General features: G+C 44.2%; 1 protein-coding gene across 1 annotated transcript; it reads left to right on the plus strand.

Annotated features, from left to right (window-relative positions):
- Nucleotides 1-662: 662 nt before the first annotated feature.
- Nucleotides 663-17,517, plus strand: fgf19 (fibroblast growth factor 19; the record flags this gene model as incomplete). The annotated part of the gene is made up of 5 exons (XM_079555441.1): nt 663-780; nt 2,422-2,492; nt 5,897-5,960; nt 13,008-13,111; nt 16,953-17,517. 5 exons carry the CDS (start codon nt 663-665, stop codon nt 17,253-17,255), a joined length of 660 nt encoding a protein of 219 aa, XP_079411567.1. The 3' UTR covers nt 17,256-17,517.
- Nucleotides 17,518-18,736: the final 1,219 nt, after the last annotated feature.

Consider the following 18,736-nt stretch of genomic DNA (forward strand, 5'->3'; position numbering starts at 1 on the left):
TCACGCTCTATCGGAGCTGGTGTCATGGCGGCACAAAAGCTGTCCGCTCTACTACAACTAGGCGCACTGTCGCTGTTTGTAAAAGCGTCAAGCTCAGGGATGTCATAGTGTTGCGAGTATCGGGTGTGTAGGCCTAATATCCTGTGAAAATTCACTGATTTGCGTGTGGCTAATGCGGGTTTGGTTGTAATTTTCGGGTGGCTCGGCGTGAGGGCTTGTGTTGTTGCGGGGAACGCAAGGGGCGCGCCTTGACCTCGGTATGTCGCTAAATCTACCTGGTTACTATTACTATCATTAAAATGTACAAACTGCAGTTCAGAATTAGTCTATGTTTATTTAGGCTCCTGCTGGCAGTGGGCCTCCTCTTTGTTTAATGACCTCCACGGATCCAAGTGTGTACCAGTGACTCTGCTCTCCTGTGTCATGGGCGTGCAAAGAACATCATATTGGGGAAACGAAACAAGTATTACAGAAGAGACTTAATCAAAACACAAGAGAAAGCACAATCGGCCCCGAGTCGGCTGTGCACCTCCACCTCAAAGCCTCTAACCAATCCTTTGAGGACGGAGAGGTCAAAATCTTAGCAAAAGAAGAACGTTGGTTTGAACAAGGAGTAAACAAAGCTATTTTTGTCAAGAAAGGAAATCCCTCTATGAACCGGAATGGTGGACTCAGATTTCATCTTTGTCCACTTTACTCTAATGTCCTTCCCCGACAGCTGGCAGGTCGCTGCCAGTCCAATGAGACGGCACATCAGCCAAAAACAGAACAATAGGACAGGTAAGTAGCAGTGATCAGCTTTGAAGAGGACAGGACACATCGATACTCGGGAGTGAGCAGGTTGTTAGAGATGCTCTACTTCAAAGGTGTTTACTCACAGGTTAGAGTGTTGGTAGTTTGTGGGGAGGAGCCGAGCCTACCCCAACCCCTCTCTGTGGTCTTTATCTAAGCTGTGGGCTGAACTGAACTTTAGTTCGCTGACAAAGCCTTTTGTATGAGAGGCGAAACGTTCAAGACTCCAACTACTGAGTACAGAAGACGACTCTTTGACCTTCATTGAAGATGGACAACTTCTGTACAACTGAGAGCCTACACAGACAATAAGCCAAAATTAAAATTTGGACGTTGCAGCTTCTCATTACAGATAAAAGGTGATGCTGCACCAGTTCAAAAACACTGCCCCAGACCACTAGGCACTCACATAAGCAATGAACAAAACCCTGAAACACCAAGGAAGAGGTGCCTTTGCCACAGTAACCGGGGCAGATTGGAAACTAAGGGTGGTCAAGTGGTACGACAAGCTGGTTGAGGCGCTCTGCACTGTTCACTCAGAGAGACACTTGGTCCAAGTGTGGCAGTATCGCCTGCAGGCAGGCTCTGCCACGTAAATGTTTTGTTTTTTTATTATTTGCTTCATGCATTGCGTCGCCCTATAAATAGTGCGTGGTTTACGTTACGCGCCCTCTGACCTCTCACTTCCGCCCCTGGTCTCCGGGCCACCCGGTCCGAGCGCTCCTTCATGTCTGCGCAGGTAACGTCAACCCGCTAATTAATGCGTTTTAATGCTAAATTAGTCCTAATGCAGAGCTTCTCCGCTACTTTAGCATGTCGGTGGCGCTGGTATCTGGTGCGCTGGTTACATCGTCCAACCTTGCGATGCTCGTGTGGGAGGTAAGAGTGGCAGCTAGCCTATTAGCGTAGCAAAATCTTTCAAAACATACTCACGCCGTATTCTTGTCACAGCTGTGGTAGCTCGGCGTGGCGTCCGACTAAAGCTCCGTCCACTGTTGACCGCTTAGGTTTCCCACGTTTTGTTAGCAGGTAACTTTTATACAAGACATATATATATATATAACTTTGTTTGAATAGTGCCTAAGATGCGCCCTTAATTGTGCAGCTTCAGGCATGGAAACTGCTGTCTTGTCTGGTCCTCTCTTCGCTCTGGAACAAGTGCCACCGAATGACTACAAAATCGTGTGTTGAAGTAACGAAAACCTGGTACTGGATAAAGAACTGAAATTATGGACAAGTGGTACAGAACTTGCATTAAAAGTAATTGTGCACTTCGAAATGGAACTCAACAAACACAACTGTTTTAACTTATAGAAAAATAAAGCAAACTTTTGTAAGATGGACCTTGCCTGCTTGTCATTTTATATCATAACGAACCTGTGTGCCTTGCACTTTGTCAATCTGTAGTTAGTTAAATCTCCAGGTGAAACTCCTGGGGTGGCGTTGTGGCATTTTGGAGCTAAAGTAAAATAGAAGTCAACCCTCGCCTTGCCACACAAGCATTGTGTGCGAGTACAAGTCAAAGATGGGAGGTGACATGTCAGATAGGATGATGAGCTACTACAGACAAAGAAGTGGACCATTCTGATTCATGCTGATGCACTTCACGGATCTTGCTCTTGTCCACAGCTGCTGCTGATCGCAGGGATCACCAGGACAATGGCACCCCAAGGAAAGCTATCATGAATAGAGTGGCTCAGGTATTCCTCCGAGAATGTTCTTCATGAGGGTGCTCATGTCGCAGAAGAAGAGAATGAGAACGGACACCTTCCACCACCAGGCAAAGAAGTCCCGTCTGCTGCTCATCTCCTGGAGATGATACCTAGAAAAAACCCATGCCTTGCTGAGCACAAGGCTGCACTTGGAAATCCTGTGTGCGATGCATGCCATGCAATGCGTATTGTATAGTGGCTATACAAAATAATATGTAAATAGTTCAGTTTTTTTTTTACCATGCCTATAATCATTCAAATGTGTCTAAAAACGTTGAGAAACTGCTGTAATAAGCACTGTTTTAAACAAATGTAAGTAACTAAACCACAGACACATTTAACCAAACCAACAACAACTTTATTGGCGCATAATTGGTCAGTGTACTTTTGGGTATTTGGATTTTCTTCATTGGAATGAAAATAAAAATGGAAAAACAAGTTGTTTTTCAATTTTGGTTTGCAAATCAAAAAACGAATCTTGAAAAAAAAACAGCCATTTTTCATGTGAATGAAATGTTGTTTTTAAAGATAAAGCTGATTTTCATGTTTGCATTGTATATTTAATAAACAAAAAACAAATTAAGACGAAAACGAAAAACAACCCAATTTTTGTTTATGTAGCCGGAAGCTGTCATATTTGTGGCCCAAGAGCGCTAAATATAAACGCCTCTTATATGAAGGTGCAGTTTGTGCAAACATATCCACCTTGTGATTGTCGGCCTGCTGCTCGAAGTGTTGCCGCTGTATTGGCACATTTAGGCCATTCCTTCGGTTAGTGGCCAGCAGACACTATAGATACTATAATAGGAATGATGGCAATAAAAAAATCTTTGTACAAGGCCGGAGTCTGGGGTCTCCTTTGTGCACAGTGAGGCACTGGTGTGAACCGAAGAGCGCAGGATTTTCTCTGTCATCAATAGCATATTAGCAAATCAAGGGGAGGAACACATTCACTCAGTCCGGGGAGCAGCTTGGCCACGTAAGGCAATGCTGTGTCTTGATGCACTAGAGGCACTTGTAAAACAGATGCAGTTAGTGGAGCAGGGACGTCAACTTCCCATCAGCAGCAGGTAGGCTATAGCAGGCTGACAGTGCGAGACTGAAGTCTGCCTAGATTTACAGCTTAGCCTACAGTATTGGCCTTGGAATGGAGCAGGTCAGGGTGTTCACGAGAGCAGCCGTTACGTTGTGTCTGTGTCTGACTCTTCTATCCCAGCCTCCGCCAGTAAGGACCACTGCACCTTCACATTCAGCCAACATATCAATCTGTTAGGCCAAGTCTAAAATATGGACAGAGCACAAGCCACGCCTTTGTGCACAGGATGAGCCGTGCGCGTCTGGCTCGAACCTCTCAAGGAGAGGCTGTGCGTAAAAGTTACCAAGTGCGCCGCAGAGTGCACGGAGCCCCGAGTCAAAGGGCAATTTTGATTGGGGGCCGAGGAACAGCGAGACATTGACCACACTGGTTTAGATCATTGACGGTTAGTCAAGAGACTGATCTACTGAAGAACATTATGTAGAGAGACAGTAGTTGTGCGTAAAACTGATTAGATCAAACACATTTTTTCGTGTCTCTCCAGCACTTTTCATTAGACCTTTGCTAACTTGAGATGACAGTGAATGTGTTCCTCCCCTTGATTTGCTAACAGGCTATTGATGACAGAGAAAATCCTGCGCTCTTTGGTTCACACCAGTGCCTCACTGTGCACAAAGGAGACCCCAGATTCCGGCCTCGTATAAAGATTTTTTTATTGCCATCATTCCTATTATAGTATCTATAGTGTCTGCTGGCCACTAACCGAAGGAATGGCCTAAATGTGTCAATACAGCGGCAACACTTCGAGCCGCAGGCCGACAATCACAAGACGGATGTTTTTGCACAAACTGAACCTTCATATAAGAGGCGTTTAGATTTAGCGCTCTTGGCAACTTCCGGCTACATAAACGAAAATTGGGTTATTTTTCGTTTTCGTCTTAATTTGTGTTTTGTTTATTAAATATACAGTGCAAACATGAAAATCAGCTTTATCTTTAAAAACAACATTTCATTCACTTGAAAAATTGCGTTTTTTTTTCATGTTTCGTTTTTTGATTTGCAAACCAAAATTGAAAAACAACTTGTTTTTCCATTTTTAATTTTCATTCCAATGAAGAAAATCCAAATACCCGAAAGTACACTGACCATAATCACTGATGCTGTACAAGGGCTTCATGCACCTTTTTGACTTGCATAATGAGACAAAGATAGACGGTGTTGTTTCAAGTTCAAGTTCAAGTTTAATGGTTTTGTATAGCCCAATATCACAACAAAAGTCGCCTCAAAGGGCTGCAACAAACATCAAGGCAATAAAACACAGCAATAAATATGACAATTAAAAGTTCAGGTGAATCCAGGCAAATATAATGTCCAAAGGTAGCGATGAGCGGCTTGGGCGTCCCCCGTCCTTAGACTCTCCAGTACGGCAAGGAAAAACTCAAAAACCCGGCAGGAGAAAAGAGAAACCTTGGGGAGAACCACAGAAGGAGAGATCCACTCCCATGGACGGACAGGCTATAGAGACCCAGGGCCGAAGGATCCCTCAGCAGACGGGCCAATCACAGACTGTCCAGTCCTCAGATTCCAGAATGCCAGTTCCTCCGTTGTGCCAGTTCCTCCGTTGTGTTACAAGCTCGAAGTTGTACCTGCATCTCTCTGCTCTGACCAAGGTCACATGGTTCCCCTCGCGGTTCCCTCCATTGTTCAGCGCACATAAACGAAATGTATGAATCAAATAGACTCAAAACCTTATATCTATGCTCAAAACACAGCATAACTGTGTTTTAGTGACACATAAATTCATTTTGATGTAGTCATTTTATTATGTTTTATGCAAATTCGTTCAATCATTTTTCAAATTGAAATCAAAAACGAAAAGACCAAGAAACGTCTCCTTTGAGCATTTTTTGTTTGATGTTATGAAATAAAATCTCTCTAAATGACTTAAACGTAGAGTGTTCAATCTGATGCTGAAAAAGAAAGACAATATTTGAAAGTATAGGCTCAGAGCGTGAGTAATAGTGCAACAACAAACGTTCTCTGTACAGGACATATTATGCGACTGCAGTGACTGCATGGATGAAACTGACCATTCACAGACACTCTTCAAGGAGATTTATATACACGCTGTCATATCGGATGTATGGACAGATAAGCAGCATTTTTATTTCTCCAAGTTGCGAGAAGCTTTTCCTGGCGGCGCGCGGGGGTCACGTCACCCGCTGTAGCCACTGCAATGAACAGGCCATGATGTTTTCACTTCATGTGTTTGATTTTTATTGCACATCCTCTTAACCTCTATAAGGTGACTGTGTGCCAATCCCCGGTGATGCGCATCCAGCACACCTGCTCTTAGCGCGGTAAGAAGACGAAAAGTGGAAGCGCGGACGGGGAGGAAGAGAGACCTCAACCCGGAGAAGGTGCAGTTGTGGTCAGCGGGTTAGATGAAGGCGCAGCAGACGGACGCATGGAATATGGGGGCCGAGCAGCGCCTTGGAACATGAGGACGGTGGATGAGACGGCGGTGGCCACGGGACGGGAGCTTCAGCAGAGGCTGTGGAAAAGCGCTTCTGACCCGTACACACTGGCCACAATACGCGCCAAGGGCAACGCACATAACTCATTCCTCAAAATAGAACCAATAAGCGTCGCGCGATACGTCGCCCGTGTGTTTGGCCCTGATGAAGCGGCCGTTGCTTCTTCATCCACCATCATGCTCCAAGGCGCTGCTCTGCCCGCATCTTTCCCGGTCCATGCGTCCGACTGCTGCGCCTCCATCAAGCGTCTACAGGTCAGGACGCGGCTGTCCCCGGCGCCCTGACCCGCAGCACCTTTCTCCGGGGTTTGTTTATTTTTAATTCATTCATTTATATTGAGTTGTTTATATCTTCTATTTTCCATTTAGATTTTTATTGTACTTTCAAAAACGAATATTTTATTATTCGCAGTGTCCTTTGGACCAGCTGGGTTTCTATCCTGGTCCAGTATTCTTGCAGAGCCATATGCAAAAATCATAGATTTGCATGCTCTTTATCACTAAAGTCTTGTTCTGTGATCGACACTTTTTTTTTTTGCAAACTCATCGAATAACAAACAATGCATTGATCTTATAAATGTGTAAAAGTTCAGTTTTAGTGAACTTTTTAGTCTTATTTTCGTCCAATGTAGTTTTTTTAAGTCTACTTTTGACACAACTTGCTGAAAAACTAATTATAAACGATTTGTGAATTATAATTATATATATATATATATATATATATATATATATATATATATATATATATATATATATATATATATATATATATATATATATATATATGTTGTGAACAAAATTAGTAAATCGAAAAAACAGACATGTATAAAACGGGCATCTTTCTTATTGCTTGGTTTTGATGCTCTAGCGACTTGTGGTCATCGGAAGCAGGCGCTCTGGAGGCCCTCGTGGAGCCCGGAGCAGTTCTTGTCCAGTGTCCAGTGGTGCGTAAAGAGCTGCGCGCTCATGGCGCCCTGTGAAACCCTGAAGTCGTTGTTGGCACATGCACTAAGAAACATCAGGCCCATGGTTTAGAGGCAGGCCACCTTCAGACTTGACACATTTGTCGCGCGTAAAGAAGCTCCATTTGAGAGACTGCGCATGGCTCAGTTGCAATCCGAAATTGAGGAGATCTACGCGAATATTTATTTCCATTTAAATCTATGACAAACATAATAATAATAAATGCACATTTTAATAGTTTAGACTACTTTGTAAAAAAAAACTACTGGTCAAGACTGCACGCTGTGCTTGGTCTTCAGTGTCTGGAATCATTTTGATTTGATTCTTCCCATACATTTACCGAGGGATCGTGGCACAGTTGTAAGGCTGTTCTTGGCCGCCACCTAGTGTCCATGTTGTGCACCTGCCTCACTGGCAGCCCTCCTCCTCTTCAGACCGAGTCAGTTTCCAAATGAGCGGCTTACCGAAGGATGGGGTTTTGCAACGTGGCCTTGTGTTGTGCTTTTGTGAATGGGACTGTTTGTTTAAAATTACATTTTAACTCAGAGCGGAAAGAAGACTGTGGCTTTAGTGTGGAGTGACCCGGAGTAACAGCCAAGACTGGAGCTCAACCAAATGCTTAGACTTTAACCCCTTCACAAATACAAATGTGCAGCTTCATTGGGCTTCATGTAACCTCTGTGGGTAGGCTTCGTGGAGGGATGATTTTCTTCATCGTCTAAGCACCAGGGGCCGGCCGCTCCATTGTCGGCAAGTAAAGCATCATTATACATGGATGGCCTTAATGGGTGTCTGCTAAGACATTTTATAGGAGACATTTTATACTTTAACAGGCATTTGATTTGATTTGTGTAATAATATTCCTCAAAATCATCTTGAGGGCCAGAGGTTCTATGATGGAGGGCCGTTTTTGCCCCCTGGAGTTTGACGTTGCCTATCACTGCTAATCATTATGCTGCAGGTACAGCCAGGTTTGTCTGCACATGTTTTATTGGCAAAGACAGCACAAACAGACAATGAACCATAGAATCCATCAGCATTATATACACATTCAGGAATTTGATTTCATAGTTTCAGATGATTAGTAATAAGTTTAATTAAGTTTTATTAATAAGTTTAAGTTATACTTTATTAATCTCTGTAGAGAAATGAGTTCTCTACATTTGACCCATCCTCAATGTCGCTGGGTGACCTGTAGGAGCAGTGAGCTGCCAGCATGGGCTGGCTCTCGGGAACCTATCTCCATGATGTGAAGCCAGGCTGGTGGTCAGTAACACATGGCTGGAGGATTAACCTATTGTACATGTTTTTACAACTAACCTACGCAGACACGGGGAGAACATGCAAACTCCACACAGACAAGCCCCATTCAGGTGGGAATCGAACCGGGGACCTTTGAGCTGTGGGGCACGAGCGTGAACCGCTGTGCCACCGTGTTGGCTAATGACTAAAAACATTAGAATTACTTGTGACCTCAGGTTAAAAGTCAAAATGACTAACGACCTCAGAGTTTTTATCTGTGCGTGTCGACCATATCGGTAATTTAATTCCCCCAGTTGTTACCTTGGGTAATTCAGCAAACTCCACGGTCCTGCATGTTTTGAAACTATTTGGAGTCTGAAAAAACCTCCCAGTGAAAACAGTATTTTATTCAAAAAATAATATAATAAACAACTTAAAATGCACTCATCCTAATTATTATGCACAGCAGTGATTCAATATATTTTATAGGTTGTAAAGAAATGAAAATGGTCATTTGTTGAAGTCGCAGCATTAGGAGGTCATATTTACTGAAATCCAAATATATTTCAATCAAAAACATCTCAACAGGTCAAGTTATATTTTAACATAAGAGGTCTTCTGTGATAGGAGCTTAAAAATTCTTAAATCCATTAAACTTTTTTGGGGGGGATTTCAGCTTCAGCCTCCCAGAGCTGCTGTTTGAATGAAAACTTGGTGTGTTGTCATGCATGAAGATGATTTTGTTCGGGAAAGCATGGTTTCTTCTTTTTGCACCATAGCAGAAAGTGGTCAGTCAGAAACTCCACATATTTTTCAGAGGTCATTTTCACACCTTCAGGGATCCTTAAGGGGCCGACCAGCTCTCTCCCCATGATTCTGTCCCAAAACATGACTCCGCCCCCTCCTTACTTACGTCACAGCCGGGACATTGTGGCCATTCACCAACTATCCACTACTCCATCCATCTGACCATCCAGGGTCACACGGCCTCATCAGTGAACAAGACTGTTTGAAAATGACTGTTTGAAAATAATTAAAACAGGAATGACTAAAAGGATGGTTGTAATCATTCGAGTTCTTATCTGTTTGTTGTACCCGTAGGGAAATGTGTCCTCTGCATTTGACCGAGCCTTTGATGCCCTGGAGCAACCCGTAAGGAGCAGTGGGCAACAGCAGTGCCGTGCCCGGGGACCCATATCCTGATGTAGGGCAAGGCGGATGGTCAGAATAACCTCGCTGGAGGATTAACCTATTGCACATGTTTTTAGTGGTAGGGGAAACTGGAGTACACGGAGGAAACCTACGCAGACACGGGGAGAACATGCAAACTCCACACAGAAAGGCCCCGTCGAGGTGGGAATCGAATCCAGGACCTTCTAGTTGTGAAGCAAAAGTGGAGCATCAAAGTGGAAGTCACTATTTAACTCCAACTGGTAAATTGTGTTTACGTTGTGGCTGTCTCGTATTGATTTCTTTGAGCTCACTGGGTTCATCTGGGCAGCTTTGATACCATAAAGAAGAACATACGTGGCTGACTGGGTAAAGTACTGATCACTATGAGTAAATATATAAATATATAGGCCTATATAAATATATATATATATATTTACTGATAGGGTTATTATATACCCTGTATATATGTATACCTGTACAGTAAATACACTCCTGTCTGGACTCCTGCCAGTTGGACAGGATTGAGAATGTAGTCAAACATACAGTCCCATGTGGTCAAAACAGACTGCTTTCCAGGGTGGCCTGTGAGCAGCTCATATGCAGCTGTGGGTGGGCAGTGCTCAGGGGTGTGTTGTGATCCGCTTCTGAGAATTTGATTTTTGAAAGAGGTTATCGGCCACTGATAAGAGCGTCATTTAAAAGGAAGCTGTGTGATAAGGCCACGTTTCTTTTCAGTACGGCATGAACAGGCTAGAGATTTACTGTGCTTATTTTAAAAAATAAACACATTTGACATAATGAGTCTCCAATTCATGGACGTCCTTATCACGGCCGGTGTTTTGCTGAGCGGTGCCGTCATGTGTGCCCCTCTGGTGGAGCACGGCGCAGGGACCGGTTGGAGTCAAGTGGCCCGGCTGAGACACCTGTATGCTGCCAGGACAGGACTGCACCTGCTGATCAGCGCTGACGGAGGAGTGCATGGCTCCGCGCTGCAGAGTCCTCACAGTAAGTGCTGTGTGGATGTGTCACAGCTCTGTTTATATTCATTATGTTGATTTTGAGTCGGCTTGAACTCATTTAAGATCAGATGAAATGCTAATGCCAATGGAACGAGCAGAAATCCCACTTGAAAAGTAACTGTAACATCTGCAATTATTTGTTTTTCACTTGAAATGATAAAAAATAATCTGAATGAAGAAATAATGTGCTCTTAGATCTTAGACTAGACCAAACCTACTCAAACTTTAGAAGTTCAAATAATAATTCTTCCCTAAAGAATCATTATTCTTTAGGGAAGAATACTAATTTCTTCCCTAAAATGATTATTCCCTTTCCAGTATATGATATAATGCTTTTCTAGGTTGCACTTTTGTAACGGTCACATCCTTGTATCAACCTAAGTGTAGTTGTTACAATAATATTACTAAAATAATAGCCAAAAGCACTTAGGTTCATATCAAATGATATTTATTACGATGTAAAGTGTAGTTTATTGACCTTTTGCACCGGACGTCACGCTCTTCAAAAGAACGCCCTCCGCGAGAATGTCCTGTGGTTACGTGATGTCAGGGATAAAACTGGAGATATGTTACTGCTCGGTCGGCTTACAGACAATGGGGTTGATCCCATTTGGATTTGTACTGTGGACTAAAGGTTACTATTGAAGGAGGCTTCAAATGGAGAGCAATGGAATTTGGGAATCAATAAGCGCTTTTCACGGGGTAAGACAGCAAGAAGGTCCTGGGTTCGACTCCCACCTGGATGGGGCCTTTCTGTGTGGAGTTTGCATGTTCTCCCCGTGTCTACATAGGTTTCCTCCTCTATGAATCAAACACTATTTGTTTTTGCTGGAGAATGACACATGTTGTAGTTTCTTAAAGGAAAGTATAGTATTTATTTATTAGATAAAACTATATGACTAACTGTACTGTTCTGGTTTTTTTCATGCTTGGCAAAAACTGTTCATTTGATATTAAATTCAATTTACATGCAAACTTTCATACTTATACTTCATGCCATGTGGGACGGGGAATCGGGCTTGAGTTTCATTTGAGTTACTTTCTGCATTTTGGTTTGTATTTTGTGGTTCCTGCTGAACTTTAAACACTTCTATTTTGTGGCCAAAAGACTTTCATGTAAAAGTAAAACTTGCTTGACTTGAATTTACCTGAAACAAAGTCCTTACTTTTGGGCAGAGAAAAAGGGTTGGTGCTCGGAAAGGCCACTGGTCTGCTGTGATTCTGGACAAATCTATTAAATCTATTAAATATCAATAACCAAATATCTGTTTGTTCCCAACTTGTATTTGTGCCATGACACCATCCCTCCTGAGCATTAGCCGAGAAAGATCTGTGACTACAATTCATTCTGGAGAGGAAGGCCTCTGCATAGTGCACATGTTCTCTTTAGTTATATGAACTGTTTCTTTACTTATTATCTCTGAAACTACCACTAAGAAGTAATGGCTGCATGTGAATACATTCGAAACCTTTTGAGGCATATAATAAAATCTGCCCATTAAGACAATGTTTGGCACAGCCAAGCACCAAACCCATGCAATGTCCAAGTAAATGTAGTGTCCAGATAGAACATAATGTCCAAATGAGTTTGGTGCTGTGTGGTGTGGAAGTGTCTGCTCTGTGCTTGTTTCCCAAGGCCATACCGCTTTAAGAATGCCCCATTCAGTCAGATCTCAGAAGCTCAGCAGGTGAGCCCTGGTTAGGACATGGATGGGAGGCCGGAGGGTCCGTTGGCGTAGATGTGTTCAGCTGTGCTTCAGTCAGTCTTCCCCAGGGGAATCTGTGGCTGCAAACACAGCTCATCACCACCAGCTATGGAGGGAATAACAATCCCTTTCCTTGTGTGGAGCGCTTTGGGAGACTTGTGTCACGTAAACGTGACATGGTGGTGTAGCAAAGTGTACATTATTAAGGTGACTGCACCGCCACCGGATGGTCAGACCGGAAAATGACCATCTACCAGTAAGGTCACACAGGTTCGTTCAAATTGATCACAGACACTTCCGTTGTAGAAATAGAAAAGTTCATTTATTTTCACATTTTCAAGAGTCTTAGTTGTTACTTTAAGATGCATAAAATGTTCAATTCCATTGGAGGCAAATCAAAGTCAACAAAGTATAATTCATAGAATCATTCAGAGAGTCAATAATAATTCAGAGCAAAAGTTGGTCACCAGTGTCCCTGGGCTCCGTTACACGAGTACTGTTTCTGACTTGACAGACCAGAGCAGAGCACTGTTAGGTTGGCCGGAGGCTTTGACTGCGAGTTACGGCAGCCAACCACACCACAGGCTTCACATACGGCTGTGAGGGCATGCACCCAGAGGGGGAGCCAGCATTTACGGGGCTCTCTACGGGGAGAGTGGGAGCGGAGCCACGGTACGCACAAAGCTGGGAGTGCTTAAGGTCAGGGGATAGGAAGCTTAACTGACCAGCCATTTATGCACAGGGAGCACAACGTGTCACATAAACAAAGCTTTACAAAGACGATTCCCCTCCCTGGACGTCTTTGACTGAATGTCTTGTGCCCTGCAGCTCTTCTGGAGATCACTGCCGTGAGTCCAGGCTGTGTGGCCCTCAGAGGAGTCGCCTCGGACCGCTTCTTGTGCATCCACAGGGACGCCACGCTTTACACATCGGTAAGAAATCTATATCCGCTTAGGCAGACTGTAAAAGGATGTCCAACAGTATTGTAGTAAATATATATGAAACCGTTGTTTTCTTTTTCTTCCGCTATTTCAGACATGGATAGGGCCTGAGTGCACTGATTTTAAACTGAAATGAATCTGAAAGATTAAAGTCTGGGAAAACAATATAGCGAGACATTTCAGCTGACATTCGGAGATTGATCCAAACACTTCAGTCACCGGGCAAACTAAAGCTAAAAAAGAAAAAGAAAAAAAAAACTATTTAGAAAGCAACAAAAAAACATAATATAATTAGTAGAATACTGCAGTAGCTACTTTAGCTTTTTAAGTTGACTCAGTGAAATAATAAAACAGCTTACAGTGTAGGTTGTATTATTTCTTTGTTTCCAGGTGAACGGGCCCAAAACTACAAATTTATTTATGTACACTAAATGAATAATAATAAAAAATTATGTATTGTCCTCCCCTACATGTTCCAGCCATGTCCTAATGTGTAGAATGAGCTCAGACCTGTTCACCAGAACTGCCTCTTAAATCCTGCACTGTCAGGATTTTGAGTGACAGTGGAGAGTATAAAATAGCAAACTTGCATCTAGCCCCTTTTAAAGAGACTAGATGCAAGTTCGTCATTTTATACTCACTACTGCCACCTCAGGTCATACGTGTAACTGCACCTTCTATATTAAGCTCGTGCATGACGGCACTTTCTGAGTGACAGTGCAGGATTTTAGTGGCAGTTGTGGTGAACAGGTCTGAGCTCATTCTACACATTAGGACATGGCTGGAACATGTAGGGGGGGGGGGGGGGGGGGGTATTATGCTTTTTTCAATCACATAGTATTGTATACAATTGCTCTCCTTACAATGGCTGTAGCACAAGTCTGTCTCTTTAAGAAGCCCTGACCCTTTCCGACACGCCCCCTTCGGCACGCCGTCTCAGACGGCTGCCAACTTTTCACCAAACTTTGGAGTGAGACTTTGGTCGGAGTGTCTCGTATCATATTGAATTCTAAGCCAAAAACAAGTATACGTTTTACATGACTGCATAATGGATCAGAGGGGGTTTGGCACCACCCTACATGACCATCAGAACCTACTGAAAGTGTGGGAGGGCACTCTGAAGGTGGGGTTTGGGGGTCCTCCCCCAAGAATTTTTTTATAATTCAGATTTGATTTCCTGCAATCTGGTGCATTTTAGATCATAAATAATAATTTTTAGCTGGTCTATTTACTGCTGTTAAAGAATTTTATTTCTGGGCTCCTTTCAAATGGGGGCCTCTCAGCAAATGCCCAGAGGCCCCTTCATCGTTACAGCCCTGCCAAAAGGTACAATGACACAATGTCTCTGTTTCTCTGCATTAGTCATTCCAATTATTACCAACAAAAAGCAAGTAGCACAAGCTTTTGAAAATTTGATCCCTGTATTTTGCAGCATGTTAGAGCATGTTTGATGATTAAACTTTGAATATGATTATTCTCTGCCTCTCTCTCCTTTGCACAAAAGGGGAAAAAAACTTAAGAAAAAGAGGACTAGCTTCCACGCGATCTGTAACCGTTGTTTATTATTTCATTAGGACTTTGATTTCTCAAACTCGTTGCCTTATGCGCGTTCACTTTGAGCTCCTCGTGGGGCAGCAGCGGCGGAGGTGACTGGGGCGGAGGAGGAGGCAGTGTGCGGTGATGTCGCTTCGGAGGCGGCCAAGATCAGAGTGAGCTGAGTGAACAGTCCCTCTGCCACTCCTCTCTCCGTCCGCCCCACTCCAGCAGTGACTTTTGTTCTGCAAAATAAGCCTGCACAAAAAATAGCAAAAATGCACACACACACACACACACACACACACATACTGCATGGATTCTCCCGTCTCCTCCACACGCATTGATACTATGATCGATTTTCGGTGCATTTTAATCTTCCTGTTGGAAGCACTTTATTACTTTGTGAAGAATGGCCACTCAAGATCCTGCGTCTGACCCGGAAAGTGAGTTTGGAGGCGAACCTTTGAGAGTTCAGGGGCTCTGTGTACCTGCTGTTTGGAGGCTTTAGTCCCTCTTTGCTACTGCTTGCTGCTTGTTTTCTATGAATCGTTCCAAGCTAGCTGCTAGCTCCTCACGGCTAATTGCTCTTTAGCTCCGGGAGAAAACCCCAAAAAATCGGCTACAACCCATTGTAGATGAAATGTGAGCAATACACTTAAATCAAGTGTGTGATCATTGTTAAACGGTTCATAATGTCGATGGTGGTTTCACTGACTTTATTCGTGCATATTTCTCGTTGTCATAATCGGAGCTTTATCTTGTAGCATTAGCTTTCTCCGGAAGCTCTGTGCATCATCAAGGCCCAAGCACATTCCCAGCTCAGATCCAGCCATGGAAAAAAGTTTTCTTGTCACCGGTTGTAATTCTGGGTGTTTAGGTAAAAGAAACACTGATGTGTGTCTTTGCAAAAGTCTCAGAGCTGCTGTAGCTCCGGTTCACAACACATGAAGCTAATCCTCCATGATGACTCTGACTGTTTACTCAAAAATACGTGAATGACCCAGGGCAACACTCCAAGCATGTTTTTAATGAGGCAATGACAAAATAACACGATGTAAAGCTTGAAAAAGTCGATTTTACATAATGCTCCCCTTTAAAAGGCATCAAAAGGTGAATGCCTGTGATCAGCTCACACGCCTCCGCTTTAAGCCAATCACATGCTCACGTGCAGTGTCCTGAGCTCAGATACTAATGAGTAAGAGCTCACTCCACATGTTCCTGAACAAACCAGGGCTGGGACGTTTCAGTGGCTATTTAAGTGTAAAAGCTGCTGCGTGCATTCTTTAATAAAGAGCTGGGGGGTGTCAGACAGAACGAGGGCACAGAAATCGCTCTGTTTGTCTCTAGCCTTCACTGCACTGTCATGACCATGTCTCACTGCATATGTGTCTTTCTAAAGCCATTTTAATCACATTCCACTTCAGCAAATTCCAAAACATACAAAATTGCTTGATCATGCAGATAATGATTCGCTGAATCTCTGCGTCCGACAGGCTGAAAGACGGGTCATATGCAGAGGATACATGTGACTTTCCTTCATTACCTTGTTCCTCCGGCTCCAACGTGAATCAAAACAACACTAATCGTTGATAGAAATGCATAAGTGAAAACATCCAGTCAGTCATTCATTCAAACAGCGCTGGGTTCATTGACCTTTGGCCAGTGCCCTCATGTTTGCAGAGCCTAAAACCTGAATGGAGAGAGCCTTGGCCTGAGCTGTCAGTCTGCTCCAACACAAACAGCGCTGACACAACACGGATGTGCTTCAGAACATACAAAACGCGACGCCCAGTGCACAGACCTGCAGGGCAGTCCGCGGGGTAATGTTTGGACAAAAACTAATATTTCCAAAATTGTGCAACTGAATTAAAACAGAAATTGGTATAGTGATGATAATTGACATAAATTGACGGCCGCCATATGAGTTTCCAAAGCCAATGTTATAAAAGCTCTGTGTACCAAGGAGATCTCAAAGACAGAGACTTGGAGGTCTCGGAGACGCAGGTTGAGGACAACAACCTCTTTGAGGCCAAGCAGAGACTTTTTCCAAGTCTCCCTGCAGTCTCCGCTGAAATCAGACTTGTTCGTTTTCACCCAGACAACCTGGAGACTCACCTCAGCCCCAGGGGACATCTCTGAGACATCTCCGTGACCAGCAGCAGCTCCAAACTCCAACGAGTCTCCAGGCTGGTGAGATAGGCCCTTAACTGACATCACCAGGCCACAGGGAGAACTGACGAAGAAGGAGGAACTTTGTTTATCCAAGGTTTGACTGCTTTAATGTTGCTTTTTGCAGGCCACGTACAGCCGAGACGACTGCACCTTCAGAGAGCAGATCCTCCCCGACGGCTACAGCACGTACTCCTCCCACACCCACGGGCAGCTGCTCAGCCTGGGCACCCCGCGGCAGAGGCAGCGAGGGCAGGACCGAGGCTTGCCCGCACTGGCGCAGTTCCTACCCCGACTCAACACTTTGGAGGTACCACCCCCCCACCACGCCCCGCCCAGCTCTCCGCCCTCCCAGCAGCCTGTGGACCACATGGACTCATTCGGACTGCTCTCTCAGATCATCCACAGCCCCAGCTTCCACGAGAGATGAGAGCCGAGGAAAACACGGTGGTAGAGATTGGAGCTCAAAAAACTGGGCTCACCACAAGAGGGGCCGGCTCGGTCATGACGTGGCCCGAGAGGAGAAGTCCAGGCCTGGGCACTTAGCGGGGCAGCGGAGGAGCTCAGCGGGAGCTCAGAAGAAGCTGGTGTTGCTCGGCCCGGCAGTCTGGAGCAGAGCTGGCAGAGGAGCGACCCAAGAGACATGCTGCTGGACCTGAGGAGCTGATCTGAACAAACCCACCTATGTGTAAATAGGCCTTGAGAACAGTCAATTTAACTGTAAATAAATGCATCATGTATTTATCACTGGCTCACCTGCTTAGAGGAGCCTAATGTTTCCATACAGGCTTCACAGTGTGGGCCGTGGTGGGACGTCAGTGACATCTTGTGGTGAATGAGAACAAATACACTTTAACTGTTTCAATAAAACCTTAAGCTCATTTAGCTAAAGAAAAGCAGAGTCCTCTTCTTCACTCTTCTTCACACAGCAGTCCTCTTCTTCACACAGCAGGGTCCACTTCTTCACACAGCAGAGTCCTCTTCTTCACACACCAGAGTCCTCTTCTTCACACAGGAGTCCTCTTCTTCACACAGCAGAGTCCTCTTCTTCACACACCAGAGTCCTCTTCTTCACACAGGAGTCCTCTTCTTCACACAGGAGTCCTCTTCTTCACACAGCAGTCCTCTTCTTCACACAGCAGTCCTCTTCTTCACACAGCAGAGTCCTCTTCTTCACACAGCAGTCCTCTTCTTCACACAGCAGAGTCCTCTTCTTCACACAGCAGAGTCCTCTTCTTCACACAGCAGTCCTCTTCACACAGCAGTCCTTTTCTTCACACAGCAGTCCTCTTCTTCACACAGCAGGGTCCACTTCTTTACACTGCAGTTTGGGACATCCTGCTCGAGGAAGGTCGTTGCCTTGTCTTTTTGGCCAAGGCTGATCCAATAATGTCTGACACCCCTAGACCATCAGCTGCAGACAGACTTGAAATATTGCAGAACTTGCATCGCGTGACCAAAGTGTCTGTATTTACGATGTCCAGTGGATTTCAGAACCAATTTGTCCCAAAGATTCTCTAAGATCAGAATCTGCCTCAACCACTTGCTAATCTGCAAGATGAAAAGTACCTTGAAATGGAACCAGAACACCTCAGAGAGCATTGTTTGACAATTGCAAAGGATGTACAGTGGCAATAAAAGTAAGTACACTGTCTGGAATTTGGCACATTTCTGCCTAGATTGGTCACTAAATGTGGTCTGATCTTCATCAAAATCACAGGAATGATGAAACATTTTATCATATTTTTATTGGCCATAACATGTAAACATTCACAGGAGAGCATTGAATAAGTAAGTACACTGCATGGCTAAATATCCTCCAAGAGCAAATTAGACAAATTTAGGCAGACATTTAGAGTCAGGTGTGAGCCAACCTGATAACTGTCCAATAACTGAGGTGTGGTCAAGCAG

The sequence above is a fragment of the Gobius niger genome, assembly GCF_951799975.1.
Source record: "Gobius niger genome assembly, chromosome: 4".
NCBI classification, from domain to species: domain Eukaryota; kingdom Metazoa; phylum Chordata; class Actinopteri; order Gobiiformes; family Gobiidae; genus Gobius; species Gobius niger.